Source organism: Podarcis filfolensis (assembly GCF_964270895.1).
Source record: "Podarcis filfolensis genome assembly, chromosome: Z".
In the NCBI taxonomy this organism is placed as follows: Eukaryota; Metazoa; Chordata; class Lepidosauria; order Squamata; family Lacertidae; genus Podarcis; species Podarcis filfolensis.
Window position 1 is genome coordinate 31305274 of NC_139617.1, and position 16364 is coordinate 31321637.

The 16364-nt window shown below is 45.9% G+C and overlaps 1 protein-coding gene across 1 annotated transcript in view; it reads left to right on the forward strand.

Annotated features, from left to right (window-relative positions):
• EDA (ectodysplasin A) overlaps positions 1–16364 on the forward strand; it is a 50979-nt gene that overhangs the window by 27376 nt on the left and 7239 nt on the right. Inside the window, exons 2-3 of the mRNA XM_083596505.1 lie at positions 1064–1169; positions 14713–14739. Of these exons, the coding sequence (XP_083452631.1) occupies positions 1064–1169; positions 14713–14739 (133 nt within the window). The remainder of the gene's footprint in view (positions 1–1063; positions 1170–14712; positions 14740–16364) is intronic.

Genomic DNA, 16364 nt, shown 5'->3' on the forward strand with positions numbered 1-16364 from the left:
AAGGGCTAGTAGCCACAGTGGCTATGCTCTGCCTCTACAGTCTGAGGCAGCAGTGCTTCTCAGTGCCAGATACTGGAAAATGCACAAGGGGAGAGGGCTCTTGTGCTCAAGTCCTGCTTGCTGGCTTCCCATAGGCATCTGGTTGGCCCCTGTGAGATCAGGGACTAGACTACATGGGGCAACTTTGGCCTGATTCAGCAGGGTCATGTTCTTATAAGAACATAAGCAACACCCAGAGGCCCACAGGTTCCCCACATTGTCAGACAATGCAGAATACCTCCAGGCCTGTCTTTGGATGGACACATTCGTGTTCTCTATTTTGATTAGCAAACTAGTTAAAGATGTATTAATTTCAATATGGGTAAATATCAGGTTCTCTACTTAGGCAGGAATAACCAGACACACACATATAGGATTGAGGACGCCTGGCTTGACAGTGTGAAAAGGATCTGGGGGGTCCTAGGAAACACCAAGCTTAATGTGAGCCAATGGTGTGATGCAGCAGCAAAAAAGGCTATTATGCAATTCTAGACTGAATCAGCAGAAGTTGAGTGTCCAGATAAAGGGAAGTGATAGTACTGCTCTATTTAGCCTTGGGCAGAGTCTGCCCGGCACCCCAGTTTATGGTGGATATTGATAAACTGGAAGGTGGGCAGGGGAGGGTGACCAAGATGATGAAGAGCCTGGAAACAGGAGGGAGAGATGGCCACCAACTATATAGCTTTAGAAGAGGATTAGACGAGAAGAGGGCTGTTTAGGGCTGCTATCACAATGACTATGTCTCCACAGTCTGAGGCAGCCAGAATTCTGAATACCATTTGCTAGAAACAGCTGGAGGGGAGAATCCTGCTTATGGATTTTCCATTGGAGCATCAGAACTACCCCTGTGAGGACAGGATACAGGACCTGTTGGCCCATTGGCCTCATCCAGCATGGCTCTTCTTACATTCATATAAAGATGGCCATAGGCAGTGTTTACTGTGTGGCATTGTCCCTTTTGCCAGCTGCCTTTTTATGTGTGTTTCAGCCCCAAAGGTGGAACTTATGACCCCTTGTCTTCCAGGTGGCATTGCTGAAGTTCTTCTCCCCTGAAGAAAGGCCTTTTTTCGGGGAAGGAAGCCGCCGTGTCCGGAGAAATAAGCGGAGCAAGAACAGCGAAGGATCAGAGGGTGAGAGAGAATCTTTACCTTTTCTGTTTTAATGTTGCATTTCAACACACTTCACAGCCAGCAGTCAGGCATTGCAGGGGGTTGGGTTCCCTTACAACTCTATGATTCTTCTGAGCCACTATACGTCGGCTCTTTTCTCTTTCCCTAAACAGGGAGATGTCCTAAGATCATGTGCTCCATCCCACCTGCCTTTGACCCAGCCATCAGCTGAGGCCAGGTACCTCTCTCTGAAAGCTGCTCCTTAGGGAAGGAATGCAAGAGCCCTTAGGGCACAGCCTCTGATTGTTGCCTTTCAGAATTCACAGCATTCATCTTTTTGTGGGCTTCAGCTTAAGCTCTTAAGTGTGCATCAGAACACATAAAAGAAGATCCTTCTTCACACAGTGCATAGTTAAACCTTGGAACTCACTCCCACAGGAAGCTATGATGGCCACCAATCTAGATGGCTTTCAGGTGGTGGTCTCTCCTTTGTTGGAGGTTCTGGCAAGAAACTCAAGACAGCTCTGTGAGATCCTCCCAGAGTCCACCAAGCAAGGTGGAGAGCGTCTAAGCTCTTTCCACACCTGGAGAACCCTGCGCAAAAAGAGCTCCTAAGCTTTCTGCACACTTAATTTGTGCTATTTCAACTGGCTGTCCATCAAACACGTAAAGTTGAAATCATGCAAACTAAAAGGTGCTCAAGTTGCAAGCAACCTGCAGCTCATAGTTCATAGGCGGGGTGAAGCATGCTTAACGGGATCCTTCTTTTCGGCTTGCGTTAAAGGCTGCACCACAACTATCTATCGCGCACGGTTCTGCCTTCCCCTGCAGGCGTTGAGGTGGGAATCCAAACAGAGCTCTGTCTGTTACGCAGCTGACAGATATTGCCACAGTTCTAACATATGCAGACTCATGTGTTTCAACAAAATACCCAGAGGGCTCTTGGCTAGAATTAAGAGTTTATTTTTATATACCACAGCACTCTTTTTTTTAAAAAAAAAAAAACCCTCAATGCCACACTATTAAAATTCAACAATCTAAGCTGCAGTTCAACAGCTGTGTTTCTGTTCCATTTTCTAACACTTAATGAAGAACACTTAAGAACATAAGAATAGTCTGCTGGATCAGGCCAGTGGCTCATCTAGTCCAGCAACCTGTTCTCACAGTAGCCAGCCAGATTCCCGTTGTGGGAAACCAGCAAGCGGAAGAGCCTTGTGGATCAGGCCAATGCCCCTCATAGCTAGTAGCACTCTCCTCCATGAATTTGTCTAATCCTCTTTTCAAGCCATCCAATTTAGTGCCATCACTTCCTCCTGCAGGAGGATGTTCCATAGTTTAACTAAAGAAGTCCTTCATTTTATCTGTCCTGAATCTCCAAACATTCAAGCTCTAGTGTTACGAGAGAGGGGGAAGCTGGACAGATATGGGAAGATCCCTCCCTGCAGATACATTCTAAGAACGGAAAGCAATCTGCATCAAAAAGGTCAGTTTTAGCCTCTTCCCCAGACCACCCTATATCTGTGTCTGGTCAAGCCTTCTGATGAAGCGATGTCCCAGACGTTATCAGAACGTACTTCACATGGTAAAGCACCATGAAATTTCCAATAAAGGGCAATAAATAACCTGGTGTCCACTAGTAACTAGACTGGATTTCTGTTTGTGATCGAGGGGTTGGCATCATTCTCTAAAGAGAGAAGAGCCAAAAAAGGGCAGAATTAGTGCTGTTACAGGCACCACATAGCCCACCCCACATTTGTTTAGTCTGTCAGCGCCTAGACTTTGGAACTCCCTGCCTATTGACACCAGGCAGGTACGTTCACTGTATTGTTTTTGGTGCCTGCTAAAAACATTCTTGTTTAGACAAGCCTGTCCAGATGTTCATGAAGTTGAGATGTATTCTAATCTTGTTTTTAGCAGGGAAAGAGAAATGCTATTGGGTGACAGAAGGGAGAAATGTTCTGCACCCCTACTTTGCCTTTGTCTTCACCCAAACGAAAGCAGTGCCCAACCAGGTGATAACAGAGTAAATGATGTAAGGAGAAACAACAGTGACCTTACTGTGAGTGTCTGCTATAGAGGGAGTGGATGGGCCATTGACCTGATCCCTTGGGCTCTACTTAGGTTTTCATGTTCTTTGTCCAGAGGCTATCCCAGAGTGTTTCATAGGTGCGGTTTTGAAATTTGTCAAAACCAGTGCTGTTTCAAAAGGCTAAGCCCAGCATCTTGATTCAAAAAGGGGCGCCCAGCCATCTCCAGACATAGATGGTAATCTGCGCCAAGGGACTGCGCCAAGCAGAGCAGCAATTCTCTGCAAGATACCGTGGAAGAATGAACACGTAATTAAGGAAGAAAATATGTGACATTAATTCGACATTGCAGGGAAAACAGATTTATAGGAAGGGAAGATTTTTCTTCATGTCTCACTTTTTAAAAAAGACTTCTGGCTACTTCTAGCATAGTTGAACACTGGCTGGGATGACTAATCCTTCTGTCAGCAGGTTTTTTGCTTCATATTTTGTTTGTGGCTCACAGGTGAAGAGAGAACTGGAGAAATAAACCTCTATCCTTGCAAGCTGCAACCTGCTGCAAAAGGGCAGGAGATTTTCAGGGTTTGCAGTCGTGCTGAGAGTCAGTAGAGCAATGACTGGTGCTGGAACTGAGGTTCAGGAATGGTTCCCTGGGACAATCCCAGTAGGGCTGGCACCATGGCCAGTGGACAGTATCATAATGCTATTATACAAATCTATGGTGTGACTGCATTTGGAATATACCGTCATCCGTACTAGTCACTGAACCTCAAAAGGGATACTGTAGAGTTGGAAAAGAAAAGGGCAGATCAAATGAGCAGGGGGGTGGAATGATTCCCCCACGAAGAAAGTTTGCAGCATTTGGGATTTTTTAGTTAAGAAAAGGCAATCAGGAGTTGTCATGATGGAAGTTTATAAAATTATGCATGGCATGGAGAAAGTGGAGAGAGAGAAATCTTTCCTCCCTCCTAACAATAGGGATAGCCAGTGAAGGTTGTAAGATTCAGGGCAGATAAAAGAAAGGACTTCTATTTGATAAATAGTTGTTAAGCTGTGGAACTTGATCCCATAGGAGGCTGTGATGGTTACCAACTTGGATGGCTTTAAAAGAGGATCAGACAAATTCATGGAGGAGGAGAGAGCTATTGATGGCTACTAACCACTATAACTATGCTCTGCCTTAAAGGCCAGAGGCAGCAATGCTTCTGAATACCAGTTGCTGGAAATCACAGGAGCGGTTAGGACTGTTGTGCTCAATTGTGCTTGCTGTCTTCCCACAGGCATCTGACTATACGATGCTATATTAGATAGACCATTAACCTGATCCAGCAGATTCTTCTTATGTTCTTATAGGAGTTGTCATTCAGCAATGTCCAGAGGCCCAGAGTTTCCCCACACTGACCTCAGACACTTCAATCTTTTGTGTTTTGATTAGCAAACTGGTTTCAATATAGGTAAATATCAGGTTCTCCACTTGGGTAGAAATAACTAGATGCACACATACAGGATGGGAGACACCTGGCTTGACAACATCTGAAGGCCCTGATCCACTAGGGGCTGAGGTGGATTGCACCCTGTGCCTTGCAGAGTCAAGCCCAGGCTGCCACTGGGCCCAGCACTGGTGGCAGCAACAAGCAGCTCTAGCTCTCCCATTGCCACCCTACCACTGCACTTACCTGACCTGGGGGTTCTGGATCATGAGCTCCACCTGTCAAAACGGGAGCCTCAGTAATCACCCTCTCCTGCTGGAAACAAACCAGGACTGCTCCAAGAAAATGCACATGGTAAAAAGGAGTGCTAGGCCCTGGTGGGCTGTCCCCTTACCCTCTTGTGATTGGCTAAGCAGATAGCCAGTCAATCAGGATTTTTAAAAAATGACACCCCCCCACACTTCTCACTTCACTCTGTGGTGCCTTAGCCTCATGCTGTGGCCTCCCAGTTGCACAATTTTCACCTGTCTCCCCCCCCCCCCCCCGGAATATCCTGGGTTCCTCCAGGGGGCCATATGGCCCTTGGTTGGGAAACACTGGGCTAGACAACCCTAGAGTTCCTTCCAACTCAACAATTCTATGAATCTATAGTCCTCATTCACATCACTCCTTATTCACTGCAGGGTTTTGTGCACTCATGTTATTTCCTGAGCAAATCTAAGAAGTGCTTAATCTGCAGAATATGAAAACGTAAGGACAAGAACATAAGCTGGATCAGGCCAATAGCCCATGTAGTCCAGCATCCTGTCCTCACAGAAGCCAACCAAATGCCCCAAAAGGAAACCTGAAAGCAGGATCCAAGCACAACAACTCTCTCCTCTTGTTGTTTCCAGCAGCTGCAATTCAGAAGCATTGCATGCAATGGGTTTTTCATCTTCTAAGAACACTGACACATACCGTATTTTTCGCTCTATAAGACGCACCAGACCACAAGACGCACCTAGTTTTAGGACGAGGAAAACAAGAAAAAAAATATTCTGAATCTCAGAAGCCAGAACAGCAAGAGGGATCGCTGCGCAGTGAAAGCAGCAATCCCTCTTGCTGTTCTGGCTTCTGGGATAGCTGCACAGCCTGCATTCGCTCCATAAGACGCACACACATTTCCCCTTACTTTTTAGGAGGGAAAAAGTGAGTCTTATGGAGCAAAAAGTACGGTATTTCCTGGTCTATCTTCCTCTGTGCCACTCCTTTGTGATCCTCAAGACCGTGAAGTTTTTTCTTATTTTACTGGTGGATGAATGAAGATCAGCTTCGTGTTCAGCCTTCTGATTTTGCAGCTCCTTTTTCCGTTATGAGCCTGATCTTGATGTCTTAACTCCCCAGCCCTGAGCTCAAGCAGTTGCAATTGCACAATTGCCTTCCTCCTGCCAAGACACTTTTGCTGACAAGTTTGGGCTGAATTGGACAAGTATTTGAGTAATTTTGTAATTAGTTGCATGTCTGAGGTTTTCCTAACCTTTTTTATTTTTTAAGTTGACATTTCTTCATGTTTTGGAGAACTGACAAGGTTCTCTCGGTCTATATGCATTAAAGGATGAGGCTGTCTCTTTCCAACAAATCTCAGCTGCTTTTCCAGAATTTGGGCCTTGAACAGGCTTATTTTTTAAAATTTGTTTCATAAAAACTTTATACCTCTTAACTGTAAAACAACCTCATGGTAGTTTACAAAAAAAAAAAAAAAAACAACCCAGGAAAGGAGTTACAAGACTTTAAAACATACAAAAGTTAAAATATTAAAACAGATCAAAACTCACATCAACTTTCGAAGAATCTGGGCAGGCTTAATGAAACAAGAATGTCTCTCGTAGGCACCAAAAAGGGAACAGTGAAGGCACCTACTTGATATCAGTAGGTAGGTAAAGGGTAAAGGGACCCCTGACCATTAGGTTCAGTCATGACCGACTCTGGGGTTGCGGCGCTCATCTCACTTTATTGGCCAAGGGAGCTTGCGTACAGCTTCCGGGTCATGTGGCCAGCATGACTAAGCCGCTTCTGGCGAACCAGAGCAGCGCACAGAAACGCCGTTTACCTTCCCGCCAGAGTGGTACCTATTTATCTACTTGCACTTTGACGCGCTTTCGAACTGCTAGGTTGGCAGGAGCAGGGACTGAGCAACGGGAGCTCACCCTATTGCGGGGATTCGAACTGCCGACCTTCCGATCGGCAAGTCCTAGGCCCTGTGGTTTAACCCACAGCGCCACCCGCGTCCCCTTAATATCAGTGGGTAGGGAGTGCCAAAGCGTAAGTGCTGCAACACCAAATGATTTGAGTTCTTGCAAATTTGGAACAGGGATTTTGTGGCACCTGTAACAGTGCTTCTTCCACTGATTGAAGTGGTTGTGTGGGTATTTATAGGGTAAGGCAAAATCTCACAGGTAAACTGGTCCCAGGTTGGAAAGCACATCCTTTTCAGTGCCACAGCTTGGCTTTTTTCTGAAACTGTTTGTGCAAATCTTGGGAGAGAGTTTATCCTCTAAAATTCATTGTCATTATTGTTATTCATAGAATTGTAGAGTTGGAAGGGATCCCCAGGGGTCATGTAGTCCAGCTGCATACAAGGCAGGGATAGCAGCGAAAGAATCCCAGTTAACACTGAGCTAGATGAACCCCGAATAAAGAGTGGGTTGAATTCTACATAAAGCAACTTCCCATCTTCCTTGTGGCTCTTCCCACTGAATTCTATAGCCTCTCCTTATTGTGAGTGGCACAGTAAGACAAAATATGCTCAGAGTTAGACCCTGAGTTTACTTCTTTAGTTCATTTATGTGCCCCCACCCTGCCCCATATATATAGTTACATGCCTCCTTGACCTCCAAGCCATGAGAGACTCCAGGGGTTCCAGCAATTACCCAGGTTGAGTTTCGTTGGGGCGAAGGTCAGCAGAGACGGTGGTGTCTTTAAGATATGTGGTTTTATCTGCACATATAGACAACCTGACCATAGATTGAAAGGGCTCACACTTCCTCTTCCAGTAAACATGACCCCACACCCCACACCCAACACCAGTGTTGCAGCTACCACAGTTTCCCAAGTGATAGGAGACTCTGGGCCAGGGTTCCCAGGCTTACCCGGGCTTGGTTTATTGTAAGGAAGGTCAGTGGACACTTCAGGACACTGTATATGTTTTTATTTACACATATATCCAAGGTGATCATAGGATGGCAGGGCCAAAAGCCTACAAAGGTATTATTCTCTCCATCTTGCATTATCAGCTGTTTCCCCCCCCCGCCCTCTCCTCTCCGCCCTGGGAATGTTTCCAAGAGAGACGAGGCCTTCATGAGCTGGAGGCTACAGCTAATTCTCTGAAGTATGAGAAGAGGTTTGACTTATGTCTTCTGTGCCACAGGTTCTCTTATTACACAACACACACCAAAAAACCGTATCTGTGGGACACACATTATCAGCTGTCTCGTTCTGCTGCTCCTGAATTACAGTTGTAGAGAGCTGTAAAGGACTCCAGAGGTCATCTACATCCTACATTGGAGGTTTTTGAGCAGCGGTTGGATGGCCATCTGTAGGAGATTCTTTATTTCTGATTCCTGAATTAGAGTTGTAGAGAGCTGTAAAGGACTCCAGGGGTCATCTACATCCTACATTGGAGGTTTTTGAGCAGCGGTTGGATGGCCATCTGTAAGAGATTCTTTATTTCTGATTCCTGCATGGGGGGGCCTAGATGACCCTTGGGGTACCTCCACACCTTACAGTTCTATGATCCTATGACTTCCTGGAACCAGAAGAGAGTCTCTACTCAGTTTTTTTGTCTGTTAGGGAGTTGAGGAGAGAGAACTGGTCTTACTCCACTCTAAAAAGAATGTGATCATAATGCTTGGCCACCTTCCTAAGGAAACCTAGGCAAATGATTTTAACATTGCAATGAATTTGTTCCCAGCTAAGAAGGGTGCCAATTCTTGCAATAAAGTCATAGAATGAAGGGGAAAAGGGGGAGAATCTGAGTTTAATTAGGAACTTAAATTCTTCTTCTTTTTAATTGCTCTGATTATATAACAAACTTGGTTCTTTGTGAGGGTGCGGCCCATTGAAGAACATAAGAGTCTGGCTACTGGATGAGGCCAGTGGCCCATCTAGGCCAGCATCCTGTTCTCATAGTGACTGACCAGATGCTCCCATGGGAAAACCTCAGGCAGGATTTGAACACAAAAGCAGCCTTCTCCCTTCCTGGGGATTCCAGCAACTGGTATTCATACTCATTGGCATTGTAGCTAATAATCATTCATAGCCCTCTGCTCCTCCAAGAATATGTGCACGCCCCGTTTAAAGCCATCCCAAGTGGATGACCATCACTGACTCCTAGGGGAATGAGTTCCACAGTTTAACGCTGCACTGTGTGAAGGACTTACTTTTCTCTGTCCTGAATCTGCCTCTCCTTCCGTTTGTTCCCCTTTTATGTTAAGGGCTTTAAAATAATATCCCAGGACATTAATGTAGCCCATGAAATATGATTTCAATATTTGGGATGCTATGAAATTGGCTTCCAGTGGGGTGAAATTGGCTTCAAGTGGGGTAGTGGACAGGTGTAACAAGGGCCTTGGAAAGTGTTCAGTTTCGTCAAAGTCTGGCAGGATCTTTCTGCTCTCTCTCTCATCATGGTCACCTAGAATCTATTCACCTCTTCAAAATCCCCCCTCAAAGGCTCACTCTGTAATTCTTAGTTTCCAGTTCTACCAAGCATTGTGGGGAGTTGGACTGGGTGACCCTTGCGGTCCCCCAATTCTATGATTCTGTGTAGGATTGGTGCAGCACATGTTTTTAAGGCTCCCTTTGCATTGATCTTGAAACACTTCATCAAGGAACTGGTGGGATGCTCACATGTGGTCAGCAGCACCCTTTGAAATGGGCCCTGCTAGGGCTAAGTCAGTTGCTCCTCTGTTACAGGTTGAAGCGCCCCAGTCTGAGAGGAGATTTAAGTGGGATTCCTGCATTTTAGGGGGTTGGACTGGATGGCCCTCTGGCATCTCTTCTAACCCTACAATTCTGTGATTCTTTAGCCATGGTTCCTACATTACAGAGGGCTGGACTAGATGACTTGTGTTCCACAATTCTGTGGATTTCCACAAACTCTCGCGGGCATCTGAGGTTGTCACAGGCATGCTCCCTGCATCTTCTGGGGTTTAAAAAATGTGTTTGTGGGAAGAATCTCCTGCCCCGTCCAAGAGTTTCCCTCAACCGCACTTGGCACAGATGAACATCTTGTAATAGACGTCCCCCCCATATGGTTCTCATTCCCCCTCAGCTTGCCTTTGAAGCGAATTGGCTCCGTCCGTTTCAGATGCATTTGCCTCACAGTTATTTCTACTTTCCTTCTGTTTATAATTCTTGCGGTGTGATGTGATCTATGCACATAAACACACACATATATAATTTCATAACACTGAGAGGCTGAACGGACAGGTTTGCAGCACTCGTTGTTTCCATGTCGGGTTATTGGGTTGGGGAAACCCCTGCCGCCTTCAAGTTCATAAGAACATCTGAAGAACATCCTACAGGATCAGGCCCAAAGGGAACCTGTCCGGACCAATTCATGGTGATGGGCATCCAGTGAAGTTGAATGTTGGAGGAGTCAGCGATGGCCACCAACTTCAATGGCTTTAAAAGAGGACTGGACAAATTCATGTAGGAGGAGAGGACTATTGGTGGCCATTAGCCATGACAGCTATGCTCTGTCTCCAGTGCTTCTGAATCACATTTGCTGGAAATCGCAGGAGGGGAAGAGTTGTTCTTGTGCTTGAATACTGCTTGCAGGTTTCCTGTAATGGGTATCTGGTTGGCCACTGTGAGAACAGGATGCTATCAGCTACCTGAGACCAAGTGAAGATGCCTGGGTGCTAGGATGGCACCTGACTGTCTACACCATCTGGAGATGCATGCCTGGGGATCCTTGGATCTTGACTGTTTCCACATACTAGCAACACATCCTGTAGAAGTATATCCATTATATTTTATCTGCGCAATCAGAATGAATTTCAGGAACCAAAAAGTCGTATTGAAAAATACGACATTTGAGCCATCTGGCCCTAGAATGGCAACTAGGCATTCTGTTTTGGCGACCGTGACCCTGGTTAAAGGAGCCATTTAACGCCTAGCTTATATATCTGAGTTTCTAGCACTGAACAAGTGCGGTGGGGAGTTGAATACAATAGAACCAGCAGGCTCATATGAATCTGTTGCAACCTCAGCTCCCACCTCCCCTTTAGCTGTCTGTCATAAAACTGTAGTGTTTTCTTCCTCTTCTTCCTCTCTCTCACTCAAGCCTGTTGCTTGTTCAACACCCAACCATTCTGCCCCGACTTCATCCTCTGACCTGTCTTCCATGTCCCCCCACCCCTTCCCTGGCTCTGAGCCCTCTTCTTCCCTAACGCTTCCCTAAGGGATTCTCCAGCTGGAGCCTCCCACCATTCCTTATGGTCCTGCCAGTTCCTGATACTCAGTGCACCAGATGGTGGGGCACACAACTGGAGAGTGCATTTGTGCTCAAGTTCTGATTGTGGGATTACCATTTGGGGCATCTTATCGGCCAGTGTGAGAACAAGACAAGCCCCTTTTTGCTTGATCCAGCAGTTCTTCTTCTTAGGTTCTTATGCAATCAGGTGGTATAATTGGAGGCTGATACAAATTGCTGAAATGTTACCTGGAGGTGCCTGGAGAAGGGAAGACAGAGAGGAGATATATTATCCACATTCAAATATCTGAAGGGCTATCACAGAAAAGATGGAACAAGCTTGTTTTCTACTTTTCTGGAGGGTAGGACTTAAACCAATGAATTCAAATGGCAAGAACTAAACATTAGGAAGAACCTCCTGATAGTAAGAGCTGTTTATCAGTGGAATGGACTGCCTCAGAAGGTTTGTGGGCAATCCTTCCTCAGAGGTTTTAAACAGGTCAGATGGCTGTCTGTCAGGGATTCTTCAGTGTGATTCCTGTATTGCAGGTGATTAGAGGAGAGGGCCCTGTTAATCCCTTCAAACCCTGCAATTCTGTGATTCCTGTATTGCATGGGATTGGCCTAGATGACCCTTGGGGTCTCTTCAAACAATGCAATTCCATGTTTCTATGAGATCTTGCCCAATGGATCTTCCCAGTGGCTTTTCCTTATGCATGGCCATCCAGACCTACCAGTGTCAGCTTGTTCATGTGAATGAGGGGTCCACCAGAAGAGAAACTCCTTTCTAAGTGGGACACATCCCCCTGTTGACTTGAGGACCTGCATTGGGAATTCACTGCCCATGATATTGGTGTTTGGGTGGGTGAGCAGGGTATCTTAAAGAACTCTTGCACCCAAATTTGACTGCTTTTGTTCTTGCGGACTCAGCCCTACCATCAATTTCCTATGAATTTGCCATGCCACAGCAAAGCATGTGAGAGGAAATAGCCTGTGGGTCATTGAAGAGGGGTGCCCTTCCTTCACTGGAAGTTAGGAAAACAAAGCTTGTGGGCCGAAAAAGGGGGTTGTGTTTTTTGTGGTTTTTTGTTTTTGTCCCCCAGAATCTCCGTCTGAAGGGTTTTTGCTGAGTGCTAGACCAAAAAAAGCAGTGAAAGATAAAGGACTGATAGCTGTGTCTTAATGTAGCCTTTGAAATATGAGGAAGTGCCTAAATGCAGAATATTGTACAGCTGGCTGAATTGCATACACACATAGATTCATTTGTATGCCATCTTTCCACAGAGGAATATGTCTGCCACCAACTCAGCTGCAGGAGTTGCCTGAAGGAGGCTAAAAAGGCAACACCAAACTGTCTTAGGGACTCCACACTGGATTTGTGTAGGGTTTACTCCTTAGCATTTTATTCCTCCAAAGATGTCCTGCAAGACAGCGAAGGTTTAGGATTGGAGTTTTCCCTCTCCTAGATGGGCTACCTTCCCAGGTTGATGAGCCCTATCTGGCCCTCGCTTCCCTTTACAGCACATGCAGAAACTGCCTTCTTGACCCTTGGACTGATTATTGGTCTCATCCGCTCAATCCTCCAGAGCCTATCTTCGCACACAGGGGAAATCCCTAACTTACTGAGGGTTTGAGACCCATTGGCTACCCTCACCTGGTTTAGCTAAACAGTTTGAGCTGTTTCCCAGTGTGTGGCCCCTGTCCTATGCTGACAGCTTCTAGGAGCCACAGGTGAGAGCTCAGTGCAGGGTGGGGCCCCAAGGTGGACAAACTACCCCAGAAGGAGCATGAAGTGTCCTCCACCAGTGGTATTACCCCTCCCTAACACACCATACATAAATACAACATAGCAAAAGTAGTCTTAAACAATAAATAGAACATTTAAAAATACACAACAAACTGTACAATGTCCACATGAATCACAACAGGATCTAAGATAAAGATACAGAAAGAAAGAGAAAGAAAGAAAGAAAAGAAAGAAAGAAAGAAAGAAAGAAAGAAAGAAAGACCAGCAACAAGCCCCCCTGCTGCCACCCAAAACAGAACCCTCTAAACAACACCCCAGCCCAAGATTTTGTTCAGCAGCCTCAGCTTTTGTAGCTGGAATGAGTCAAAGCTTCATCCTCCCTGGCCAGGTGGGAAAGGCCTGCAAAAACGGGAGTGGGTCTCCCAGGACTCATAGCCAATATGGTCTTGGGGAACTGCCAGTTCTGTGGAATCATATGATTGTAAAGGGACACCAAGGGTCATCTACTCTGACCCTTTGTAATGCAGGAATCACAACTAAAAAAAGCCCTGGCAGATAGCCATCCAACCTCTGCTGAAAACCTTCAAGGAAGGAGAGTCCACCACCTTCCGAGGGAAAACATGCCACTGTCAAAACGGTTCTTGCCACCAGAAAGTCCTTCCTAACATTTAGCAGGAATCTGCTTTCATAGAATCATAGAGTTAGAATGAACCCCAGTGGTCATCTAGTCCAATCTAAACAAGATGCCAGGTTTTCGCCCAGCGACTTATTTACAATAGGAAGAGCTTCTCCCCTGGCGCCGGGTGTCTGGAAAATTGGAAAACTATCCTTCTCGTTTTGCGAAGGAGGTCAGAGGGGCTCCTTTAATGCCAGGTAATTAAAGCCACCTTTCCCTGGAAGGCGATGTCAAGCCGTTTCACAAGACGCTTCACTAAAAGCTTCATTTACCAGAATGACTTTTGCCAAAGGGGAAACCAGAGCCGGCTCTTAACTGATGGGGGGCGGGGAGATATGGGGACGGTGCCCCCTTTCTCTTTCACACAACAGAAGGCATCAGTCACCCTCAGAGGTCTTTATTTGGCTTGAAAACCAGGAACCTTCCAGAGTGTGATTCTTAATAGATGATACACAAAGTATGTCCACAGGATAGATAGATGTCTGCATGCATGCACCAAAATCTCATCATTCATTCCTACTTGGGCTGGAGAAGAGACTGAGAGGTGACATGACAGCCATCTTCAAATGCCTGAAGGGCTGTCACAGGGACGATGTTACAACAGTAGTTGAAAATTAAGAGATGAAAAGCAAAACTATAAAACTGAGTCCAGTTGCACATGGGTGAAAATAAGAAAGTGCAAGTAAAGAATATCAGTGTTGCCTGATTATTCCAGATTTGCCAGGCTGAGAAGACTTATCTTCAAAACTATGCTTCCACTGGGTGCATAATAAAGTAATGCCAAATCCTAAAAAAAGCACCTGGAGATTCTCTAGCCCTTGTCAAAATCTCAAGTTATGTGTCATTTTCTCAATTCTAGCTCTGTTCCAGAGTGAGTGGAACCAAGCACCCAGTAGAAGATTTGGGGCTGTCTTCCATTGAGATCTAATGAGATGCTAAGATGATTTATAAGACCAGCTCTTTCGACAGTACATCTACACTGGTATCATCAAAAGGACTTGGTCACATTAATAGCATTCTAGGATTCATTGGCGGTTTTTAAGGCCTTCTGTCAGGGACTCTTCAGCTGTGATTCCCTCATTGTAGGGATTGGACTTGATGACCTTTGGGGATCTCTTCCAACTCCAGCATTCTGTCTCCCCATGGTTCCTTTAGGTGGGCATTGATGTCAGTAGATGCAATACGTAATTTCATGTGACTAAAATATCTCTTCTTGTTCTTTTGCAGGTGCAAGCCCACCAAAAAAGAAAAAAGGTAAGCAGAAATTCAGACCTCTTCTGTCCTATGCCAATGCTTTGGGCCAGTCACTGCCTCTCAGGCTAACCTACCTTACAGGGTTGTTGTAGGGATTAAATGAGGACTAGGAGATGGGAGACCAGGATTTGAATCCCCAACTCAGCTTTGAAGCTCCATGGGTGACCTTGGGCTGGTTGTTGCCTCTCAGCCTGGCCTACCTCACTGTCTTGTGGGGATTAAATGGGAAGGGGGAGACAAGCCACTGTGTTTCAGTTATAGAGTTGGACAAGGACCTAGGAGAGACCATGGTTCAAATCCTCTCACTCAGTCATGAAGCTCACAGGGTGACGCTGGGGGTCAGTCACTGCCTCTCAGTCTAACCCGCCTCACAGGGTTGTTGTGGAGAATTAAATAAGGAAGGGGAGAGAACTCCCTGAGCTCACTGGAGGAAAAGAAAGGTGAATTACAAATGCAATAAATAAATGCAGTAAGACAGCAGTCATAGCCTATGATTGATCCAGCAGGAAGAAAAAGCTGCTAAAATCCTAGAATTGGAGGCTTGGAAGGAACCCCCAAGGGTCACGTAGTGCCCCCCCCCCCCCCCGCAATGCAGGAATCAGAGCTGTTGATTCTTGGCGGTTGTGCTTAGCTCCTTTGCAGACTGAAACTCCTCTGCCTTGACCTTAACCCTAACCACAGCTGCTGCCTCTGAGCTTTACGCTCCATGCTCGCCTTACCCCAGGAGACCTGGACAGAAATAAGCAGGGCAAAACCAGGGCCCCTCGCCCTTGAGGTCAAACCCAGAGGCATACAAAGGTCTTGGCCAGGCCACTGTTTCCACATTCTGTCTCCCTCTCCCTCTCCCTCTCCCTTTCCCTCAATAGGGAGGCTAGTGAGCAGAACATCCTGACAGACTAGCATGGCTTGAGGTAAAAATGTCTTCACAGGCAAAGTTGTATCTCCTGGTGGGGCAAGATTGGCCCTCAGACTGGATTTTTCCATGCCAAATGAAGAATTGTAAGAAGCACAAATGTTGAAACCTTTCAAACTCGTGCTAGGCCCAATCAAGAGCTCTATTGCTATTACCACTTCTCTTCAAAGGTTTTTAGTTTTTTTTTACAAAGGCCTCCTTGGTATTCTTGTGGAGAAGTTGGTAAACTGTACGCTGGACAAAGTAACTGTTAGGTGGATTTGTAGCTGGCTGGCTGACGGAACCCAAAGAAGGTTCACTAATGGTTCCCCGTCATCCTGGGGGAAAAGGGCAAGTGGGGTACCGCAGAATTCTGTCCTGGGCCAGTTGTTGTTATTCAACATCTTTATAAATAACTTCGATGAAGGTATTGAGGGGATGCTCACCCAATTTGCAGATGACACCAAACTGGAAGAGCTAGCTAATGCCACAGTAGACCTTAACAGATGGGAAAACTGGGCCCAAACCAACAAAATGAATTTCAATAGGGACAAATGTCAGGTTGTACACTTAGGCACGAATAACCAGCTGCTCAAATATAAAATAGGGGACATCTGGTTTGCCAGTTGTTTACATGAAAAGGATCTAGGGGTTTTTGTGGACCACAAGGTTAACATGAGTCAAGAGTGTGATGCAGCAGCAAAAAAAAAACCCTAATGTTATTCTTGGCTGC